The 25,219-nt window shown below is 34.3% G+C and overlaps 1 protein-coding gene across 4 annotated transcripts in view; it reads right to left on the bottom strand.

Annotated features, from left to right (window-relative positions):
• The window catches only part of LOC124956726, a 214,765-nt gene that overhangs the window by 56,218 nt on the left and 133,328 nt on the right, over positions 1-25,219 (bottom strand). For all 4 annotated transcript variants that reach the window (XM_047512905.1, XM_047512908.1, XM_047512907.1 and 1 more), the window contains 4 exons: positions 2,717-3,094; positions 1,352-1,664; positions 305-547; positions 53-207 (listed from right to left, as the gene is read on the bottom strand). In XM_047512905.1, the coding sequence (XP_047368861.1) occupies positions 53-207; positions 305-547; positions 1,352-1,664; positions 2,717-3,094 (1,089 nt within the window). The remainder of the gene's footprint in view (positions 1-52; positions 208-304; positions 548-1,351; positions 1,665-2,716; positions 3,095-25,219) is intronic.

The following is a 25,219-nucleotide window of genomic DNA, read 5'->3' as shown; positions in this document are numbered from 1 at the left end:
TGAAACAGATCGATAGATCATAATTATATAAATTACAACACATTGAAGTTACCTATCGAGAAAAGGTGTATTGGTCGTGGAATCAACGCTGGAAACATAACTGTGATAGCCCTCGGATTGTGCGTAACTGGCCTGTTGCGAATGTTGGACCCTCGTGTATTCTTCCAAACCCGCCTGCGTTAATGCCGTTTCTCTGTACAAATCCACCTATAAATCCAAATAAAATGAAGAAACTTAGTAAATAAAACATCAACTCGCGTAATATTTTTTATAATATTAGGAATGAAGAATCGACATAAATTACCTGGGACACTTGAGGATCTTGATAGCTCCTAACGTAAGCTTCGAGATCTGCATGGCTGAGAGTCTGAGCCGATTGTTGTTCTCTTTCCGGTGGCGATGGAACTACGTATTCCGCGTCTCCTAATGCCTTGCCTTCGCGATCTACGCGAGGCCACAAACGTGGCTCATCCTCGACGCTTTTTCTGTTACGCGACTCGAAAGTCTCCGCTGGTATTTTCTCGCAACGTTCCATCACCGTTTTTAGCTGTAAGAGAGACACTCGTGTTAGCTCGTGCTGCAATAAACTTTCCTCGAGCGATCAAAGCCTTTCAAGCCTATACGATTTACTTGTTTATTTTATCTTAAACCAAGATGTCTCTTAGTCATCCTATTCAATCAAAACCGTACATGTAGTGTAACAAAGAAAAAGCACTAACTCTGCGTCTAATTGAAGAGACACGCGATCGGAGAGTCGAGCAAAGAGATAGTTTGATCCGAAACTGTGGATTCACTTTTAGCCGATGACGGTGTTTCTAGCGTGTGATTGCGTCATCAAGAGAAAGGAGAATGTGCGTGTAGAGATTTAATCGACGCTGTCGAAGCAAGTAAAATTGACGAAAGTTTTGCGGTATATTGTGACTCAATATACGAAAGGTACTATATGTATATTAACAGCGAATAAACGATAGTGGTTTGATATTACGACGGAACGATATCTTCTTTTTACCAAGAGACTCGACAACGGTCTGAAAACAACTGACGTAGCGAGAAACAATTCGAATGCTTTGGCTGATGTAAACAGCCGCGGATTATTTAAGTAAAGTTTTGATAATCAAAGTATCATCGAACAATAGAAATTCTTCTTGAATATACATTGACGTTTTTCGATAAGAATTCTTCAATATACTTCTTGGTAATAACATATACAACCTTGGGATTATAAAACTGTGGATACTACTTATCTGATGATTTATGTAAATATACTTTGGCTTGTGTAATTGAATGTGTAAAAATGGAAAGAAACGAAATGGAATGGGAAAGCCGGGAGTATATGTCTCAATAGAATTACCTGCTGAGTGAAGACTGGATTAGGTCTCTTTGTATGAGGTCTCGTATATTGAGCTGGTTTCTCTTTCGGATAATTGGTGTGATCGGTCCAGGATTTGGAACGGTGCGATCCGTTGTGGCTTAAATTGTGAATGTCTTCGTCGGGATGTCGTTCAGGGGCGCTCGGCCAAGATGGATATTTCTCGTGACCTGGACCGTAGCAGACACCTTTGAGACTGGATGCGTCTCTAACTGGTGGTGTTGGTGGTGGCGAAGCCTCGTCCCTTTCGTTGAGAGCGAGAGTGAAACTGTCGAATCCAAGAGTCTCGCTATACCTAACAGATTCAAGAGTTGTCGTGTTGTTCTTTCTTTTCTTCCTTCTTTCTTTTTTGTTGGTTCTTTTTTTGTTTTGTTTTGTTTTGTTTTGTTTTGTTTTGTTTTGTTTTGTTTTGTTTTGTTTTTACCTATCGTTCGAGTCTCGACTTGAACGAAGAATAAAAATGAAAGGATATTAATTAATAATAAATATCGAGCTTGCACGAGTGAACGATGTATAATCATCAATGTCATTGACGAATCGTTTATCAAGTGAATACCGGCAAAACGTATAATTGATAAATTCGTATAATTCATTTCGAATATCGATTATATGCCTTTGTGCGAAAAGCAATCAATTTCGAAGAGAACATAAACACTACAATAAGGCGACGTCTTTGCATCGTTCTGCGTGGGAACAAGTACGAATGAATACGGCGAGACTTGTTATTAGCGCTTAACGCGATGAATCACTTATGATACGTGGTAATCCCGACAGCGAGCGAGCGCGTTCTTATACGGTGTCATTGAACCACTTTATTACCAGGATATGTGCACGCCGCATAATTTATGGAATAGTCAATAAGTTCGATGTAACTGGAAGCGCAGCAGGACGGAGACCGTAGACCGACCTACAATTATCTCGACTTTTCTTTCCTCGTTGCTTTCAATGTTATTAATACTGGAATAACGACCTTAACAAGCGAAATTATCATAAGACAAATTGCGTCCTACCGCGATGATTCCTGGATTATGTAAGCGAACGCAAATACTGCGAGATGAAAAACATACGAGAAATCGTCGTTCACTATTATCGACTACTCGATTCTTCTTCGTTCTAACAGATTCTTTTTTACATGAACTATATAACTCGACCGATCTAAAGTTCATTCCACTTGCTAGCAATTATCGGATATGTAGGTTAGATTCTTCTTGAAATTTAATTTTATACTCTCTTTCTCTCTCTCTCTCTCTCTCTCTCTCTACTCGATCGAGGATAAATATTTATAGATGTACATCGAATTTTAACGAGAAGGTGATTATTAAAGATAATATTTAAATAGACGTATACCCGCTGTCGTTCTTATAGCCCGAAGTATTTTTCTTGTTACTCTCGTTGTAACCAGCAATCGCTGTTTTTTTGTTGCCGACGTTGTTATTGCCTTCGTGTTCATTTTCTGTTGACCTCCTGCCGTCGTTTCTGCGACGATAGTATTGGTTAGACGGCACCGTCCTGGACGGACTCTTCTTAAGGCCATAGCCTTCCTGAGTATACGACGTGGCACCCTTGAAATTGGTAGTCTCGTTGTCATGCCCGTGGTTCGTATACTTGTAGGTCCCCGAGGGACAGGAAGGTGGACCTGGGGCCTCATCCTGTACACGATATCCTGGCGGCGACGGTTGCAATTCCGTCATCGTGTAACCGACGTCCCCGCCATCCGGGATACACCTACGACAAAGACAACGAGAAAATAAATTATCGTGAGTTTTATTGTTAAATTTTATAATTATTATAAAATATATTTGAATATCGTTGTAATAAAATTAGTATATATATATATATATATATATATTTATATTTATATATTAGGAATAATATATCGTTTGAGTTTTCTATCCTTTAATTAATGCCTTCATTAAAAGTTTTGCAATAAAAAAGAATTTTTACAATCACATTCAATACTAGTGACTAGATTTCACTATGTTAATTTTTTACTTATTAGAATTGTATTTTTATCTGTATTTATCGTATATGTAATTAATTATTTATTTATGATGATAAATACAAATTTTAAGAAGGAAATATGTTTAATTCTAAATATAAATTCAGAAATAATTAAATGTCTCTTGATGAATGATTAAATAAATTTCGAAATGGAATATTTCTATTAATAATGGTAGATAATATGACAAAATTTAGAACGTCTTAAATTTATTTAAATCTGATTTATGACTTTTGTGTGATGCAAAAATTAAAAGAAAAAAAAAAAAAAATATCAATGACTTTCATATTTCAGATAATCAATTTAAGATAACCTTTAGGTAAAATATCGAATTCCTATTACATCAGTCTCTTCGAATCAAATATATTCTTCTCAAAGAAGATTTTCATTATCATTATCATCATCATCATCATCATCATGTTCTTGGGTTTAAACGATTCACCCGATTGTATTTTATGCATATGTTAGTTCTAATATATTTTATCGAAGTAAGAGTTTTTCTATCTACTTTCTTTAAGTTCTTATGTTACGTCTTTAGACCAGCTACAAATCGTATATCGTTAAACTTTAGAAATAAATTAAGGTGTAACGAAAAGTAAAGTAAAATCTGACAAGATTAATGTACAAATGTAACGATCAAAAATAGTTAAGGAAGATCGGTTGGTCCAGATATATCGAGTTATATAAAGAGCAAAGCAAACGCGATTATATCGTTGAGAATAAATGCATGCGCGAGGCCTTTTAAACGATGGATTACGAAGCGACGAATTTAAAAGGCAGGGTATATCAGGTATGAAATTCTTGGAAAGCTTTGCTCGGCTCGGGTGCGAACATGGTTCGCGTACAGGTAGTATGTACATACCATAAGAATCAATTTGTTCGCGGATTGAATTACATTATCTGCCGGTAAGCGTGAGCTTGTAGAACTGGATGGAAGGCGTGTCGGTTGAGACGATAAAGTCCATGGAAACTTCATAGGACTGGTTACTTAACCTTTAAGTAAGAGAGAGAGAGAGAGAGTCAAAGTACGGGCGCCGTGGCAAGAGGAGGAGGAGGAGGAGGAGAAGCAATAATCGGCGTTAATGACAGCATTAGCATGATCGACGAAGTCGATACATTGTTCTCTTCAGGAGTTAGACTACGTTGGGGTGTTGAAGGGGTGTTGAGAAGCAAGAACGTGCCCGATCTTGTATGCCACGCCTTCGTTACTACCGATTGAGCCAGCTCCATTACGTCAATCTTTCATTTTGGTGATGTTTAACATATTGACTGTCACGGTGGTTATCTGTAACCACCTCCTATATTCTCATTGTCAATGGTGGAGCCACAGTAGATATTCATCAATGAACGGGTTTCTATCACAATCGTAAAATTAATCATTATAAGTTGAATGTTACCAAATTAAAATTTTGAAGTAACGCAAACAACTAAAAAGTATCCTAATTAATGAGCGTTATTAATAATTTTTGTTTTCTATGCGAATAGAAAAACGAAACTGAATGAATAAAAAAAAGTTCCATTCGTGTATTTATAGAGTATATGTAAATTATATTATTTATGCTGATCTAAACGTTAACAAACATAATATTTTATGATCATTAGATTTTCTGACGAACCGTATTCAAACAGTAGGTATAAATAAAATGTGAGATTGACTATTGTTGTCTTTACAATATGTTGTTTCCTTTTTTGTCTAAATTTCAACAGCTTTTGTATCAAATGTTTGTTATTTTTAGCCGGCTCATGAATTGTTAAGAATAAACGAATTGATTATGCATGATCATCAATGAAATAAATGCGCTATTGATAAGATTACAGTCTCATTTAATCATATTACATGTATATAATTATTATATTGAAAATTTTACTTTGACTCACAAAGTGAACCGTAAGAAAAATCGTGTGGCGGTAAATATGTTAACACGTTCGATGAATCAACGGATTTCTCAACTCGCGAAAATAAAAATCACGATGAGAAGAGCGTCGAAAGATCGGTTCGATATAAATACGATCGTAATTCGATTTCATCCGGCGAAAAATTTAGGACGATCGTACGTTGCGTACAAGGAATACGGTGACGGACGCGTTTCGGACGAACAATCGCCGATAAATCATCGAAATGGATCGTACATACGTATCGAGATACGAAAAGATCGTCCCAGATTTTTTATTCACCGATGGCCCAACCAACCATATCCCGAATCTTCGAATACAATCGCAGTCGTTATTCCCGAGAGAGGATCAAGATCGATGACATTATGCGTCAGAGGATCTTGTATCGTCTTACGAGCAACGTTTTAATATCGTTTGTTATCTTCTTGACGACGACGACGACGACGACGACGACGACGACGCTACGACAATGACGAGTCATCGAGTGTGAACGTAAAACTTTTCGAATGTGTAAAAGGAATATAAATAACGTTTACACCGTGACTTTGAACTTAAAAAATATAATATTATATGAGAATAGCAATATTAAGGAATGGCAGGAATAAAAAAAAATTAGTGAGTTTTGCAACGAACATTAAGAGTAATGTGAAAATTTTGCAATGATCTCACAAACATGAAAAGATACATACATACCTACGAATACATAACTACGTAACTAGTTACTACGTACTACGGGAGCAAAATCAGTATTAAAGTATTTAATATACGAGGAGACGTTCGTAAATTATCGAGAGTTCGTAGGTTTTAATTGGAACGGGGGAATTACGAAAAGGGTTAGAGAGGTAAATTTCTCGGTCGTTTTACGAGTAAACGAAGAAAATAATAAAGTATTAGGCTTTAATATAGCGATAAAATTGCAAGAAAAAGAAGAAGAAGAAGAAGAAAAAGAGAGAATGACGGGAGGAAAAGGAGGTGTTTCTCATCAAGATCTGTACAACGTAATATCGTTTTAAATATCTTTTCTAAGATAAACATACATTTTCCGTCAAAGTCGTTAATGAAAATCTATATAAACGAACTCGGTAATAAATCGTATGTAAACTCAAGAGATCGAGAATTATTAGGAATTCTCGATCGCGGTATATGTTAAATTGGATTTGTCTTGGTGGGCGTGCCAGTAGTTTTGCATAATAAGAGTGAGAGAGGGGTACGATATATAAGACAAAGTTTATGATCATTAAAAAGTTAAACGGGTAGCTTGCATAACAGAAAGAAGAAAAATTTCAACATTCTTATTATGGTTAGTATGTATGTCATTCTACCTTAAATATTTTTTCTTTCATTTATTTTTCCCTTGCTCCGTTTCCGTCTTACAGTCCCATCATTGATCATAATCTATCTTCATGAATCTACAGAGCGAGAAGATAACATAAGAGTCGTCATCGTCGTCGTCATCGTCGTCGTCGTCGTCGTCGTCGTCGTCGTCGTCGTCATCGTCGTCTCTCGTCGTTCTCTGAATAAATTTCACTGGACGTTTATCTCTCACAGTGTTCCGTGGTATCTCTCACAGTATTCCAGAGATAAAATACGATCTCGATTATGTTCGTGTCCTCCTCCGTGTACAGACTTAATAAAGTCAGGACCAAACGCAAGCCGCTCGCGTTTCAATCCACGTAACTACGTGGTACATACATACATACGTATGTTAGTACTTACTTACTTACTTACTTACTTACTTACTTACTTACCTATGTTGTATAATAATACCTATGTATGTATGTACGTTGAATCTTATGTACGTTGCACATTGAAGTTTCTCCGAAAATCTGACGTCACCGTCGAGAAGTTAAGAACAGAGAGTGAGCGCAATGAGGAAAAGGATTCCGTTATATAACGCTTTTGAAACTTCGTAGAAACACGACGAACTTGGATAGAAGGACAGTTGGTACGACATTTGACAAATTTTTCTTTCTTGCTTGGAAAGGTGTTTGCTTCGGAGTTTTTCTTTTAAACGTTTTAACGTGCGAGACTCGATCATCGGATACTATTCCACGGGTAGTATTAACCGACGATGAATGGCCAGAATGTTGCATTGGTGCTATGACGATGGTGCAACTCGCATGCCAACACGCTTTTAGAAGAAAAGAATTTGCTTTGCCGACTCGCCAAGGCTCTCAGGTTTCCGCGAAATCACGCGCTTAGAAGTCAAATAAACGGGTGGTTCTTCCATTAAGATCACGTTTTTCGTGCCCCTAAATCACACCCTTTTAATTGCCACTTGTCCAAGAGCTCCGTCCGTGATTATTCCTCTCTAACGTGGAGGTTGAATATACCCCTACCTTTTCCCGCATTAAATTCTAGCATCTTACGACTCGATTTGGCCACCGACCAACCTGACGTTGTCTCCTTGTCAGGACGTCGACGTTTCATGTCATTTTTTTTCCTTCCTTCCTTCCTTCCTTCCTTCCTTCTTTCTTTTTTTCCCTTTTATTTGAATTTATAAGAACATTAACGACTTCAACGTTTCCCTTTTTCAGCCTTAGTCTAACGCATTTTTCTTACGTTTTAAGAGACACGAGAATTAATCGAGCAACGTGAGCACACTGGCCGAACGAGTCGTTGCTACTCGATTAATGCACACGAATGCATTTACTAAAGGACAATACCTACGTTGGAAGCATGTAAGTCGTGCACCAACGACGATCCACTTCGTTAATGTTCTCCATGCTTGGTGCCGCTTCTTAAAGAATTACATGAGCCAACGAAAGCAGTTGGAGAGGGAAGAATGAGGGAGTATCCAAAGAAAAGAACCACGCCCTTATCCGTGATCCACCGAGACAAATAAGAGAATGAAGAGAAGGAAAGAGAATCTGTACATAGGACTCTTTCTCTCTCTCTCTCTCTCTCTCTCTCTCTCTCTTTCTATCTCATGAGCGAGGAACACGTTACGTCACATAATTAATGCGCGTCGGGTTCGTTGACTGGTAACTCAGCGTGTACGTGTAATTCCGGGGAACGATCGTGTGCCATATGAACCAAGAGGAGGAGAATCTTTGGGCAAGAGAGGACCGAGTCAAACTCGTTTCAACATAATTCAGCAACGTAAATCTCTCTCCTGTTGGTTATAGCGAATATGCATCCAAATATATGTACATACCGGGTGAGTCAGTTAAAACTGGAAAATATTTATGTATTTATATCTCGATAACTTTTGATGATAGAGAATTCTTTTTTCTGCAAGTCTATTAAACTGTTATTCGATGAGATTATAGATTATTTAACGTGGATACGTGAAATTTATTTTGATTTAAAATAAAATGATAAGACTGAAGACTGGAAACTTTGAATATATTACTAAGAATTGTAAAAAGAAAAAAGAAGAAGGTATCATGAGATATGATAATGTCTTTTTAATAGGAATGTGAAACAAATGATTTATTTATTCCGTTATAACGAGAAAAATAAAATCTTCCTTTCCGAAGTTAACTTTGCTCCCTCGGTTATCGGGTTAAAGTAACAGTATACGTTAAATAAAAATTAATATTGTCATTAGAATATAAAATCGAAAATCATTGAATATATTCAACTACCAATAATACTGTGCATAATTAAACTTGTGATATTCATTTAAAACGTTTTGCGTTTTCCTTTATTCGCATTACAAATTTCGTATTGAAAAAATAAGGAGTTTCATTCAAAGAAATGTCAATAATCCTCATACGTCGAGATATATGATCTTCGAGCGAAAATTCTTAATGTTATTAGAAATAAGTGAATATTATTTTTTTCAAAAATTTTTTTCTATCATCAAAAGTAACCGAAAAATAATATCGCTTCTAATTCTAGATGACACTCGTTATATGAATAGAGAAACCTGATAATTTTAAGAATGGTTTAAGAACACATTTCAATGAGGATATTTGATAAGTGTTGATAATCGTAAGATACGTTTGTCATTGACAGAAAGAGACAATAGCATTTCCGTACGCTTTTTAATATTCAATACTCGACTCGACTTCGTCTGATCGGGATTGAGGAAATGAAGACGAGTGTCTACGCGTGTGTGTGTGTGTGAAATTTAATTTTAATTCGAAATAAAACGGTAGGATGGAAGACTGGAAACTTTAGTATATATATTAATGAATTGTAAAATATATATATATATATATATATATATATATATAAGATATAAATAATATATATAATATATATTATTATTTATATAATAGAAAGACGAGGAAGTCTCCTTTCTTCTATTTGAAATTATGATGCTGCCTAGAGCAGGACACCGCGTTGGCGTTCAGCGTTGGAGTCATGCTCGAGAGAAGTTTTGCGTGGGTCCTTGGTAGTCGCGAGCGATCTCGCATATGCACTCTGTCTCAACGGTAGCCATCACGATGACACGTCGCACGAAAATGCGAATCGGGCGTGCATCTCGAATGCATCGGGAGGTGGACCGTTCTTTTCAGTGGCGTAAGACACATGAAACTTTCTGCCCCTATCTATTTTTCTCATCTGAATTTGAATCGTTCCATCTTATCTTTCGAATCATCTTTTCCTTATATTTTCTATTCAAGCAGAAAAGTAAATTTCACTTACTCATCCGATTGTTTTATCTTAGTCGATTTATTCTATATAATTGATGAAGTCGTAAAATGGAAATTGTTAATTTTTTCTTGTTCTTTTTTTTTTTTTTCATTCATTACTAAATACTACATTTATAAATTATATATTATTTTGTGGGTTTTACGAACATTCAAAAAAATAAAATCAGATATGATTGAATAATTTTAGGTTCGATCTGCATATTCAGTAATAATTTAACTAAGTGATTTAATTGAAAATTTTAATATATCTACTATTTCGATAATAATAAATCTGTTGTAGAATATATTTTTTGATTTGTAGAACATTATTATAAATATTAAATCGGTATTTTTATAAAATCACTTTTAATTCATAAATATTGTAATATAATTTTAATGTATCTTCTTCGTATACCTGAAAAAGGTTTTTAGAATGAATTAGCCGAAGATAAACAAGAGTGAGATCGAATAATATGTTACAATCCTTTCAGGTTCGATCTTAAACTGGTTTTTTTCGGCGGATTTATTTATTGCGATGTTATTGCCGCGTCATCTCGATTTTATGCGATTTAACCGAGGCTTGGGTAAGAACAAGACCATCCAAGTTCCCCGTTAACTCCTCCGCTTGTAAATGCCGTATTATATGTATACCGTGATTCGTCCACCATAAATCGTTCATCCGATCATTCGCTTACGACTTTTCACCGTGATATTGGATTTTATTAAGGGTTACTCAGCGAAGCTACTTTATAAGCACACTTTTTCAAAACTCGTTTCTGCCGTTAAACGTGCCCCCCTCCCTCTTGCGGCACTGTTTAACGTCGGCCAACCGTTCGATCGTTAACTTTCAAACTTGCGGCTATTTTGATCACACCTTCGACATGTGTGGTCCTTGGGATCCATCCTCAAAACTCTTTGGATCTTACATATCGGCTATATATATATATATATCTTCTTTAATTTCATTCATATTAATTCCGTTTGTTAAAAAGAAAGAAAGGAAAAAAGACGAAGAAGGGGAAAAAGAACGTGAGATTCAGTTTCATCAAAATAGTCAAACATGGTTACGTCATCGAACCACGGCGGCTTTTGCGTAGAATCTTGATCGTCGAGAGATTAAACGATTACGCCAGTGAGTTCGAGTCATCGAGACGAGTGGGTAGATAAATCGTTCGGAAAGGAAAGATCGCTTCCTACTAATTCAAACGCCTCGCCTTCAGGCTTGCGGTGAGTGTCAAGTATGTTGGAAACGTTGAAAAAAAAATCGAAGTCGTGCTGGTGTAACGTCTATGATCGTTCGAACTAAGCGTCAAGAATGATTTAGCTAATCCTTTCGTTATTTTTAAAATATTCCATCTCTAAAATATCTGGGTTTAAGAGCAGGTAGCAAACCGAAGAAACACATCGGAAATTATCGAAAACGTTCGATACGAGTTACATGGCCTCATAATGGAGTCATTTTATTATCGACCAGTCATGTAGATTTTTATCGAACCAGAGGTGGTACTTGCTAACGTCATTCCGTAAATGCTCGCAGAGCAGATTAAAGATTGTGAAGGTCGAGGCTTAAGAGAGCACTTAACGTAGCTCGATTATGTTGCTCCTTGGTCTTTTCCGTCCAATTAATTCTCTGCCCTCGTTGGCTCAATCTAGGGATGATGTTCCGTTACTCGTGTCACGCGATCGTTCCACGTTCCTTTAAGGGAAGGAGGATGTTTAACAGGAAACATTATCGACACTCGAGACGTTACTCGAACTGATCTTGTTGTTTGTCAGATCGCGTGTTTCCTTTTCTAACGGTTCCATTTATTGATCATGCTATACCTTTATTATCGAATAACGTTATGTTAACTATTGGAAACAACGATTATATTCGAGTTTAATGATTAAATACATTTAATATATAATAATAAAAGTAACGTGGGAAAACTTGTAAATCCTGATCAAGTGAAGTCTCCAAATGACGAATCGAAGAATGTTCATCCGGTTTTATGGAAGATTAAAAGAAAAATAAAATATTTTCCGTAAACCAACAAATCAGATAATAGAAAGTAGTGGTATCTTTAGTGTCTCATATGGAGTATGCTACAGTTGAATAGTATCTCAAAAGCGGAGGCGTGAGTCACTTATTGACGAAGCCTCAACATTACTGTGATAAGGAAGCCCACTGAAAGACTATGTCATTTTTATTTCCCAAAATAATCCTAATGGCTGAGTATCGTATTATATGCGATTTGATGATACGATCGCCAAATTTCCATTAGGAAAAATAATAAAAATATAATAATGTAAAATTTATTTAATAATTTCAACTTGTTCATTGATATATTGTAAAACATGAATCAACGAAAATTATAGATTTTATTTTCTCGCTAGATTTTATATTTCGTACAGACAAGATATTTTTTTTTTTGGTTGGTGAGCAACATACGACTATATGTCTTATATCAGTTTATAAAGTCTGCTGTATAGAGCAAAATTTAATAACCACGTAATATATACATATTCCTTTCATCAGTAATCAGCAACTTTTTGAAGGCAATACTTAAGATAAAAAATGCAATCCCATGACTTAAAAAATATTTCATTCTGTAATATCATTTCTTGATACGTGTAAGCTTAAGGTTTTTACATTTTTCCCATTTCAAATAGTTTGCTCAAACCCACCTCAAGGTTAGAAAAATGGTACTTCCTCGAAGTTATTTTTTTATGAGTTATCGTACTGTGAAAAAAATTTTAAACAGTGTCAGAATTTTATTATGAAGAATTATTTTTTTTCTTGTTTTTCTTTTTTAGATCACATAGCACTTGGAAATCAATTTAAATTTAGACATCCTACAATTTGATTAAATCTTAAGTTATCTTATTCCTAGACTCTTTAAATAAGAATTTTGTAATTTAAAAATTATTAATTTCATTATATTTATCAATATATTTATTTCATCATAATCGCGTCTCGACTAACAGGTTTTATGGGTCTAGTAAGATATAAAATAAACAGACAACTAAATTGAAGATGGAAGATAACAACTTTATCAAGTATATCGTAAACTTACCTAAATACATACATACAAATTAATTCACAATAAGCTGGTTGACCTTACGAAATATATTACAAATAAATTAGCCATTCAGTCTTCTCGGATTTTCTTCGCTATCTAAGAAAAAAAAAGATAAAAAAAAAAAAAAGAAAAAGAAAGATCACGTATAGATTGCTCATAAAGCTCATAAAAGAGACTCGTTAAAGATTTTAACAAGTAAATAGAGAAAGCGAAAAGATTTTAAAACTGAAAATTCATCAGAGAAACAGTAATAAAAATCTCATTCAAAAAAAAAAAAAAAAAAGAAAAAAAAGAAAAATACAAATCTTATTTAGAAAAAAGTAAAACAAAATGATCGTTTTTTTTTTTTTTTTTTATAGATTATTCAACGTCGATCATCTTGCTTAATCCATTATTATTGATAGATCATGATCAAAGAATTACATATGAAATCACTGTAAATTGATTAACGAGATTGCATTTCAGATAGAAATCGTTTTGACGCGCTTCAAAAGGGACGATCATTATCTATAAACTTTGACGTAATAGAAAGGATTGGTTCGACCGGTCTGTGAGTTGATCACCCGAGTCGGATCTATTTGCGTGACTCCGTGGGATGTATTAAAAGTGGAGCGAGGAAATAGCTTTCTCCGTTCTTTCCGCAAAGGCAAATTTCCGAGTTTTTGTCCGGAAGGAAAGAGGTCATCGACCGAAAGGAAAATCCATACGAAAAGTCGTGAAACTTCGACATGACGACAATACCGTTGTCCTTTCTTATGGGAACACCTAGTCGTGAGATCGTTTCACAATTCGACTTTCTCAACTTGTAGTTCATCTTTAACACTAGATCTAGGGACATTAATTATATATACCTAGTTTTAGTTAAATCAAGTGCTTTAAACTTTCTCAAGGACAAAATAATTAACAATTAATATTTTTAGCCTTTTTGATAACAATTTCCAAAAATAGAAAAAAAAAGAAAAGAACATTGTATAATAAACTCCGACATTATCTCAAATGATCAATTTAATCCCATGAGAAAGTAGAAGAGATCCATTCGTAAAATTTTTAACATACAGATTTGAAACATACAACATTTTTCCCGCCAGGTATTATTCAATTGTCTTTACGGAGAAGAAAAAAAAATGGCGTGAGCAATAGGTACATAAAATGTATAAAAAGATTGGACGCATAATATATGTCACATAATTTTCTTTTCGTACGTTCGAAAGTTTCACCTTGTCCCGTCGTTTATTATCAACGCGTAAGGACAAATTTCTTTTTTCTTTTATCAAAGGGAAAAGGAACGATCGAGAGAAGAACTCTTTACGGTGTTCGTTCTCGTGGGCGACAGTGAGCGTACGTTTTCTCGTTTCGAAGTCATGGAACGGATAAGACGAGTACGAGGATGGAGACACGGACGTAAAAGTATACCAAGCGGAAAACGTTAAGAAAAAGAAAGCAAAGGAAAGAGAAAAAAAGAGAAAAAAAAGATAAATAAAAGAGAAGAGAAAAAAAGAAAGGGCGAAGAGAAAGGAAGAGGAGGCGAGAAGTTCCAGAGAGAGAGAGAGAGAGAGAGAGAGAGAGAGTAAGAGAGAGAGAAAAAGGACAAATCGACGAAATACGAGGTATCGCGCGGTCGCACGCGAGCGAGCGAACGAGCAGATCGTAATTTCTTTCTCTTCTCGTTCGCACGAAGCGAGGGCCGATGTTCCCTTTCAAAACGCCCGGCCATAACTCGGTAGGCCCGTTTGGTGCTTTACGCGCTATACATTAAACCCGAGTAACTGACTTTCACGAGAAGAAATTCCCAACGAAACACCCTGGACTTCGATCGGGACGAATGTCGGAACGAAGGACAACGATGACGGCGTAGAGGAGGGTACCTTTTTACAGATAAAAAGGAAAAGAAGAAGGAGAAGGAAGAGGAGGAGGAGGAGGAAGAAAAGAGGGAGGAAGAGGAAGAGGGTTAACGGTTCGTTGAACTAATTCTCGCGAGGATGGAATCGTCTCGTTACGACGATAAACCTTCTATCTTCAAGATTCCCGGCTTATTATCCTCTCCACAGAATTATCCACCGTTCCAAGGAATTTATATTGAAAGGAAAGCGAAATATACATGGGACTCACGTACCATTCTCAGATTCCAAAAGTGATCTCTCTTAGCGAGGAGGAATTAAGTATACGGATCTTATCGAGGCTACTCACCAGCGGACCAACAACATTCAAGTCGGCACAAGTTCTATCGTGGCACGTACCTTCACCAAGCGCGAAATGTGATCGACGTCAATCGGGATTCGATTCCGTCGTAATTTCTATTCGTTCGAAGCTCTCTCCCTCTCTCTCTCTCTCTCTATCTATCTTTCTACCTCCCTCTTCTTTTCCTCTTATTTTTCAACCTTCCCTATTAAGTATACCATATATCCAACGAAAGAAGTAACTAGAGATAAGGATTATCTTTCTTTCTTTTCTTTCGTCTAGAAAGGAAAATCGTTAATATAAAAGGGATGTTGAAAAAAGGAAGTATAATAAAAAATAAATAAATAAATAAAAATCGTCTAGTTCGACTCGTATCGCGATTTTTCAGAAAAATTCGGTATTTTAATGACTATCGTTAAATTTATCCCTGTACAGATGTACCTTCTTCTCTTCTATCTCGTTCAAGTTTCGTTTATTCGAGAACACAGAATTCGTTCTATGTATTTTATGTGCACACACACACACATATATATACGTGTGTTCGTAGGTACACGTGGAAATAAATCTGCACGATCTCGAAGACACGTTTCAAATTATAAAGAGATGAGAGAGAAAGAGAGAGAGAGAGAGAGAGAGATAGACAGGGAGACAGAAAGAGACGACAGAAACGTTTGTAGGTGCATGAAAAATTGGCGAGCTCGTCCTCGGCATCTAAAGATCGATCTAACGATAATCCATTGTGTTTCTGCAATTCGTTTCTCGAATTGCGTCGTTCGACGAACGAACCGGATCGTTGACCCTTTTGCCAATCCCATAGATATATCTTCTTCCTTTCTTAAACGATTTCGAATCAACGTTTTGTATCTGACGACAGACAGCGCATCGCTCTGATGCAACTGTATCACGAATTAAAGAGGATTTGTAGGGGATCATTGCTTGTAAAACTCGTTAAAACGTTTCATAGATTCTGTTGCGTTCGAAAAGGCTGCTCCTTCTTTCAAAGAAATCTCAGTATCCCTCGCAACTCGTAGAAATGTTAAAAGTAACGGGTCTTACTCTCGTCTGTTAACCATTCGAGTTTTACAATTATGAATTTAGTCGATTTGGTCGAGTCGACGACTGGAACGGGTTCTTTCCAAGCGGCAAGAAGAATTACATGTGCACGATGACTCGCTATAGTATCTCAAGTATAGGAAACTTAGCGGGAAATCTCTTTTGAACTACAGCTGAACTTTTCCCAACGCGTATTTTGCAAACACGACTTTCTTACGGTATGTTACGAAAAATGGTGGGAAAACGGTACTTCTAGAAAAAAAAAAAAAAAGAAACAAAAAACAATTTGAAAAAGATCCAAACATTTTTATATGATAAGTAAAGACGAATAAAATTATAAATATTGATAAATATTGTACTTAATGTCAAGAATTTTACAAATAATTAAAACTCTTTCAAACTTTTGTTTCTTTTTGTTTCTATATAGAAAAGGTAAAATGTTCTATGGTGATATGTATTAATTTTTAATATTCACTATATAATAATATTTTGTTTCTCTAATATAAAACGGTACGGATTTTTGTATTAGAAGAGAATTATCTGTATAAAAAGATCGAGTTCAGTCTCAAGGGAAAAAAAAGAAAAGATCCGTACATAAAATCTAAAACTTTTACGATATTAATCAACCGAATCACTTATGAATTTTATTCCACCCCGACGAAGTTACTTTATCTATTATACCTATCATCTAGTGTGTTCTCATCGTATTTGAACTCTTGCTAAACCGTTACGTAAAGATCCATCCGCATTCTGACGTATTTAAAAAGAAAGCTTATCACAGTAATGCTTTCGAAACTAACATATACCATTTTCCCTAGTACTCTTTTATAGCACACTTTTAACAATATAACAATTTCCATCATACAAAAGAGAATCGCAAGTTTGCGATCGAATAGCGTTCGTTGTATGAAACACCTACATCGTAGAAACGCGAAAAGGCTCTCAGAGTTCGGCTTCGTGATTTGCACTGAGCTCTTTCCTCCCACGGCTCTAGTCGCTTATCTACGCGTTACAACGCAATGCGAGTTGAACGAGCGACTCTTCGTGTGCGTCCTCGCAAAGATGCTGAAGGAAAAAGCCAATGACAACGCACACGCGCAAATGCGTTTATGGGCTTGTTGTATCTACGTATTGCGTACGATCGTCGATTGCAACATCGAGAATCTTATAGTATGATTTCTTGGAGTAACGGCCCGGGCCACTTTACGATTTCTTCCTGATATTTGTAAATGATTTCGAGTAAAAAAGAAAAAGAAAGAAAGAAAGAAAGAAAAAAAAAAGAAAGAAAAAGAAAAAAAGAAAGAGGCAAAGACACGAGATTCTCAATTTGATTTGGACAATTTTTAACATTTTTTTCTGTATAAGCCGTCAGAACGGCTGATTGGATTTTGATGAATCTTACGGGAAATGATAAATAATTCTTTAAGATTACTTTTATCAATCAATCAGAATTATTGATTTCAACTGTTTTTATAGAAATTTCTATTTTATATTTCATCGTATATTTATTCAAGTTGTTATACGACTTTTTTTTTCCATTGTATACATGTAATGAATTTTATACATTTCTTTTTTCCTTTTATTCTACATATAGTATGTTATCTTTCGATAAACGGTAAATCATTTTTTTTATAAGGCATATTACATTGGCTAACAGTAGAAGATACAATCTTTAATCAAATGGTAGATCATTTTTTAAATTAGGTTTTAGGTACATTATAGTCGCCAATAGTATAGTATATGATTAATAGTCATTATATCCGTGTTGACCCGTAAAACCGGATTCATTGAAAAAATTACATTACACAATAAATATGTTGATTTGATTAGGTGTGACTTGATAGATTTGTATATGTCGCGAAATGGAAAAAAAAACGTGCAGAAAAACGCTCAAAACAATAACGAAATGAAAACAAAAAGAACAACAGAAGCAAGAAATGAAACCATTTGCAAAAACAACGATCAAAAAGTTAAAAAAAAAAAAAAAAAATTAGTAACAGAAAATACACATATCTATGTAATATTATAAAATTACGTAGTCGTTATTTTTAATAATTATCTTGTAAAATTGAAAAATTATAATATAAATGAAACAATCGTGAACTTACTTCTACCAACGTAATTACAAAGTAACAAATAATAAATCGTATATATGAATACCAAGTAAGTAAATTCTCTGTTTGATATTCGTATTATTTTTATCACTATTTAATTTGGTTTTCTACAATTATATCTATTATTTTTCGAATATCTTAGTTCCCTCGATCAATCTAAAAATCTTACGTTTATACGAGTAGACTTGCAATGGCGATAAATTTATTACATCGTAAGTGTAGGTAGAATGATAACGCGTCTCAAATTACTCGTGTGGTAATACACGAAGAATGTTCAAGCAGTACTATCGAGAATTATTTCTTAATTAGCACGAGAATGCATGATCTCTAGAAAATAATAAAATAAATCGATCTCACAAACATCCGTTTTACGTTGAAACTATAAAAGACGAGTTACAACGAGTGAGTATATAAACTCAACGAACTTGCATATGTATGCACTATTGAAATTTAAATGACAAAATAAAACGTATTGATCATGTATATGAATCGATATATAAATATATCTATGTATATATGTATATTATCAGTTCCAAATCCCGAAAAGCTTCAGAACGACCTTCCTTCTTTATCTATGTATTATGAATCTACATGAAATTCCAATTAAATAGAATAAGCAATATAAGATAAGTGTTGCTCGAGGATATTTATATCATCGAGATATCGGTATTTGATTCTATATTGGTATATACGAGCTCGTTAAGAATGAAACGTTCGATGGTTTACTATATGTCATAATAAAAGGCATATATAATAATATGCAGAGGGCTAAGATCTATATAATATACAGAATAGAATAGAATAACAAAGTGCTCTTATGCTCGTATAGTTAAAAAAAGAAAAAAAGAAACAAAAAATTCTTAATAAGATTTACGCAATCGAAACGACGTTCCAACGTCGTGATGAAGTATTATTTGTGTGACTTTATGACGACTTTATCGGATAGAACGTATCTCTTGGCGATATTTTAAACTCCATATTAAAAATTAGGACTCGAGTATAAAGATAAATTCGAAAGTACGATGCGGGACAGGGAAAGAAAGAGAAAGAAAGATAGGGAGGGAGAGAGAGAGAGAGAGAGAGAGAGAGAGAGAGAGAGAGATGCTAATAAATATTCAATCCAAAAGGAAATCAGTGTCTATTAACAATGCGATGCTCGACTCCCGTAGCATTAGAAAGAGACAACATGGGATAGGGAAGGATCGTCTCGACGAGTGAAAGCGCGTCCAGTTTCACGAAATTGTAATCGGGCAATGTCGCATCCAAAGAGACACGAGGGAGCAACTAGCGTAGATGGGTGGGCCGGTGGACGTAATCTAATGAAAGAGTCCCGCCTTGATTATGCTACGGCGCTTCGCGTGCCGTAGTCGGTCATTCGTCTTTCTCGAACAGCACGAAGATCTACGGTGAACTCACCGACGACGTCGAAAGACAAAGGCAAAGTTTGCATCGTGATTCAGTTCAGTTCTCGAGATCTCGCTAACTCCTTTGTAATGGAGTAACCGTAGTAGAAGTTGAATAGCGATGATATTTAACAAATCATTGAAATTCTCTTTCTATTCTAGTTTGGCTTTTATGAAGATATACATTTTAATAAATAAAAATTTTGATCATTGTCAATTATTATCTCGTTCAATTATTTTTTATTTATCAATCTGTAGAAAATATTTGCCGATAGTATCGATTAATAGGGTGCGATACTACGAGATTTACATTATGTATATATATCTATGTATGTATGTGAAAGTAATATATAGAGTATTATTTATTTCTTTTTTTAACTTTCATTCGTATAATTTCTATAAAATTATAAAATGTAATAAATGATAATTTATAATTGTTGTATAAATATTTTTTATAACAAAATATGTATTATACCTTTTAACCTATGACTTATATTATTATATCTTTTGATACTTTCAGTGCTAATCAGTGTTTGTAAATAAACTTATAATATGTTTGCGTTTGAATCTGAGCGATACTTCCGTTCAAGTTACAATCACGCGAACTTTTAACCATAACATATACTGTTGTGAAATATTACTCACAATAACCATAACATTCCGAATAATAGTAACCTCATGAAATTCTTAGAGAACTATTTCATATTATTAAATCGCATGAAAAAATAATTTTCTATTATGGCAACTTCGCTACCAATTGAACAAATCCTTTCATTAAATTCTTAATGAAAAGATCTAATAAATGAAATTATGATAGGATTTAATAAATACAAATACTTAATTTAAATTTCGCAGTAATATTTTATGAAGTATACATTAAAAGTTCCGATTGATAATTAAAGTAACATTATTCATAAAGAATGAATAAAAGAGAAAACGATTACAATATTGCATGCACCACAGTTAATCGATTCATATACACTGTATTCATAAAGTACTTGAAAAATTATATTGCATTATTCAAAACATCGATACTTAGTTCATTATTACCATATTTTTATCGTTTCAGTATCATTATTATTTTATATATATTAATACCGAATACCTTGCTCACGATATCCTTTGTCCTTTATAATAATAAATATCAAAGATACTTGTTGTATCAGTTCAATCATTAAATTGACTACGTATTTTATTGTATCAAAAAAAAAAAAAAAAAAAAAAAAAAAAAAAAAAAAAAAAAAAAAAAAAAAAGAAAGAAAAAAGGAAAGGAAAAAAGAAATTGAGAAAAATGAAAGAAGGTAAACGTAAAGAAAATTTATTAATTGACCGATCGCATAGCTTAGCTATTCTCGAAGGTATGATACCAGTTAGAGATGTACATTTCCTTATCGAGAAAGGGAGTTATCATGGATGACGTATCGGCCTGATCGGTATCGTCCTGCTGCGTAAGCACGGCCCTGGCAAGTTATCGAGCTGTTTGCGTGCTCCATCGCGTCAAGCAGAGCGAGAAAAAGGCCGAGGGTAGAGCTTGTTTCTACCTCCTACAGTGGTTACGCGAAGCTTCTATACGCGTTCCTATGTACAACAGAGCAGTAAGCCGCGCACAAGAGTAATCAAAGAAAGCCGATTCGTTCTTCTTACGGTCCAGGTGCAGGAAAGCCGGCCTCGAGGTCGTTCTACCCAAGGAATGAGTTACGTCGAACGTCCGCGATCTCGCGGAATCATTTATAAGGTCTCTCTTGTACTGAACGAATAGAGAGGCGCGAGTGTTTAACATTAACTTGATGTAGGTATATGATATGTCGGATTTTATGAGATAAAAAATTGCATTTAATTCTGGAGATGTCGTAATAGAGTAGATGGAAGGTCAACATTTATACAGATCGAACTAAAAGTTCTTAGATAATTTTCAAAATCAATTACTCTATTTGTTTTCGAGATTTTTAATAATTTTCCTTTTTTCTTTAGTACAACTACGAGCTAAGTTAGGATTTTAAAGGTCGTTAAAACATTTTTGAGCCACTCTATATTATTTGAGAGATAAGATTAGGATCTTCTTGTATCAGAGTCTTTATAATTGTATTTTTTTTTTAACTACTAACTTATTTTAACCACATTTATCAATATGACGAATACTCGTATAAAAAAAATTAATCTTTCGTTCGTTATTTTTTTTTTTTTTTTTTTAGTTTATTTAATTCTGTAATCGAATAGCTTGCAGTTAATATTAGTTTAATCATTATCATTAACGCAATAGAAGGAATTTAAAATCTGTTACTTTAACAGATTTGGTAGCTCTAGTGTTAAGTCTGATTTAGACTCATTTTGAAATGACTTATGTTTAGGAACTTTTAAAATTAATATTGGATAATTTATTCGTTTACATTATCCTTATGTTAAGAGTTGCGACAGCGGAACTGTTTGCAAGTTTAAATTCCTGTAATAATATGTATTTCACTGGTACTTATCTTGGTGATTGTAAAATTAATATCAGATACAAGTAAAACGTTTTATAAAAACAGGTTATATTCAACACGATACAAAAGCTCATTTATATATACATAATAAATATATGTGTGTAACATGTTTCGTAATTTATATCTATAATTGCAAACATATTTTACCTAAGAAAATTCTAATATTTCATATATACCAATCTAATACGTATCGCAAATTCTCCAACTTTGTTACTCTCGTCGATAATACTATAAATTTTTGCATTTGTTATACAAAATTTGTTATACTATTTTGATATATTAAAATTGATTAATAATTAAGATTTTTATTGAAAAAGAAGTGATTAAAAAGAATTGTGTTTAGTCAAAAATTACACGATCGAAATAATAACTTTTCCTTTTTTTTATTTTCTTCTTTTTTTCTTTTTTTAAAGTTACGCAATAAAATATTATTCGATTTATTTATAACTTAAAGTAATAATATGGATAAATTAATATCCGCTACGTAATTGATTTTTAATCTTATTGAATTATTAATATCTTGTGATATGCTGATTCTAAAATAAACATTATTTATCAAGATGAAAATATTCTTGGAAACTGTAAGATATCGATTTAAAAGATATTGCGAAAGAATGAGCAGCAGAGTAGTGGCGTGGCGCGCAGTTCGTTCGACGCAGACTTCACCATTTACAATCGCCATAACCTGGCAGAAGTCGTCAGAATTCTCATAGGCCGACTCGAACCCATATCGGTGGCTCAAGGTCGTCGGACAGGCCCTGCTAGAGCAACGAAGTTAGCAATCTCTTCGTTCGTTGTCGAAGAGCTTAGCGAAGAGAAAGAGCGCGCGGACGAAGTTTCTCGAGAGAAAGAGAGAGATAGATAGATAGATAGATAGATAGATAGATAGATAGATAGATAGATAGATAGATAGACAGATAGATAGATAGAAAGACAGAGAGAGAGAGAGAGAGAGAGAGAGAGAGAGAGAAAGAGAGAGAAGAGAGGAGGGAAAGTCCCATGGAACGAGGTAACAGAGTGGAGTAAAGGGTGGAGAGCATTGGTCTGAGGGTAAAGAGGAGGAGAGTATACAGAGTCGTGAAGAGAGAGGAACCGGTCCTTCCTCAGCTTGGTCGATTCCTCGCTTGCTCGACTGGACTTCCAACGTAGAAAGGAAGAAAGAGAGCGTAGAAAGAAGAAAGAGAGAGAGAGAGAGAGAGAGAAAGAAAGAGAGAAATACTGTTGGCGTGGGTGCTCGATTCGTGCCACTATTCCTACCACGATTCTTGCGACGCAAGGTTGCCCCTTTTACTTCTTTCTGAGCCGTCCTCTTCGACACGAGCCTTCGTAGTTCTTGCGTAAGTCGGACAGTTTCGAGACTGGAATATAATTGGAGCACAACGGGCGAAATAGATAACAATTAGTTTCCGATTATTACCGATTGCCAATGGCAATACAGATGACGTTTTTACCTCGACCGTTTCATTTTTTAAAGCTGTCATTAGAAAAATTACGTTAATGTTATTATAGGTGATATTTCGCGCCGGTATATTATTCTTTAGATTTTTTTTTTTTTTTCTTTTTTTTTGTGAAAGAACCAGCAACGTATTATTCTTGTTTCTTCTTTCTTCTTTTTCTTGTTCTTTTAATTTTAACTCTATTTATTGCAACATTTCTTTTCTTTTTTTTATATATAAAGGAAAGTGTTTATCTTAATTTAAATATTATTTTTTTAAAATATAGGTATAACAAACAAACGTGCATCTTCAAATATACATTGATATGAAAGTCATGAAAATCATTGCTATACTGAGTCCACGCGATAATACAATCAAAATAACTGTAGAAAACCAATAAGGAAAAGAAGTGCAATTTAAAAATTTTGTCTATTTGATATTACATGAACATTAAGGAAAAAAATTTTTGAAGTAATTCCAAACAATATAGCAATAAAAATAAATTTGTTACGTTTTAAGTGTTGTGTACTAAACAAAACAAAAAAAAAAGAAAAAAAAAGAAAAGAAAAGAAAAAAGAAAAGAAAAGAAATAAAATTCGCTCAGTGTGAAATTTCACTCATGGTGGTAGCCTTTATGCGTTAATCCGAGAAAAAATGTATTCCAGACGAGTGATTTTGTTGCATAAACGTTAAGTATACCTATATTCTTGAGGTCCAATTACACGCACGCTAATGTTTCTCTTTTTCTTTAATATCTATCGACATAGAGATTGTAAAGGTATATGCTAGTTCGAGATACGTTAGGACGTTAGTTCCTCAACGTAATTAACTGGATAATTAGTCGATGAAGACGAACACGTGCAGCGTCCACTTTTCTCCTTGTCATCCCATAAATCTTTAATATTATAGGTAGAATAGCGAACGATCCGCAAGGATGCTTCCGTAAAATATAGTAAAATAAAAGACGGATGATTGTAACAATATATGTACTTAAAAGAAATGCTTTTAAAAATATAAAATGAACGATAGAAGCGTGTGTGATTGATTCGGGGTGCATGTATTTATGTGTATCATAAATATTTTTCGAGTAGCTAAAATATTGATACTGATGTAAACACACGCAAAGAAAGAAAGAGAAATAGGAATGTTTATATTGTAATTAAACAATTACCCATCAAGAATGGACCATTTGTATTCGTATAAAGTTACAAAGGGTCAAATAGTATTGTATATATTTTGGTACGTAATATATCAGCGACGTATCAACTAACATATATATAAACTACATAACTCATTAGAACATACTTATTTTTCTTTATATTACTGAAATATATCAAGTACCGATCTTTCATCTGTTATAATCTCATTAAAATATACTTATTTCTTGAATATTACTGAAACCCATTATGCACCGATCTTTCATCTGTTATAATCGTTAGACAACTATATTTTAAGACTTCAGAGTTGAATTAGATCTCTCTCCAATCAGCATTAATCACGAACGTATAACGATTAGCCTACTTATCGAAAGGAAAGAATCGAGTTTATAGTAAGTATTCGAGTTTATAGTAAGTATAGTATTCCATAGAACGTTTGAACGTTGCAGTAAGATTTCTAACGGCAGGGATTATCGAAGCGTGGGCAGA

This window comes from Vespa velutina, chromosome 23, assembly GCF_912470025.1.
Source record: "Vespa velutina chromosome 23, iVesVel2.1, whole genome shotgun sequence".
Taxonomy (NCBI): domain Eukaryota; kingdom Metazoa; phylum Arthropoda; class Insecta; order Hymenoptera; family Vespidae; genus Vespa; species Vespa velutina.
This window is presented reverse-complemented; position numbering and strand designations above follow the sequence as displayed.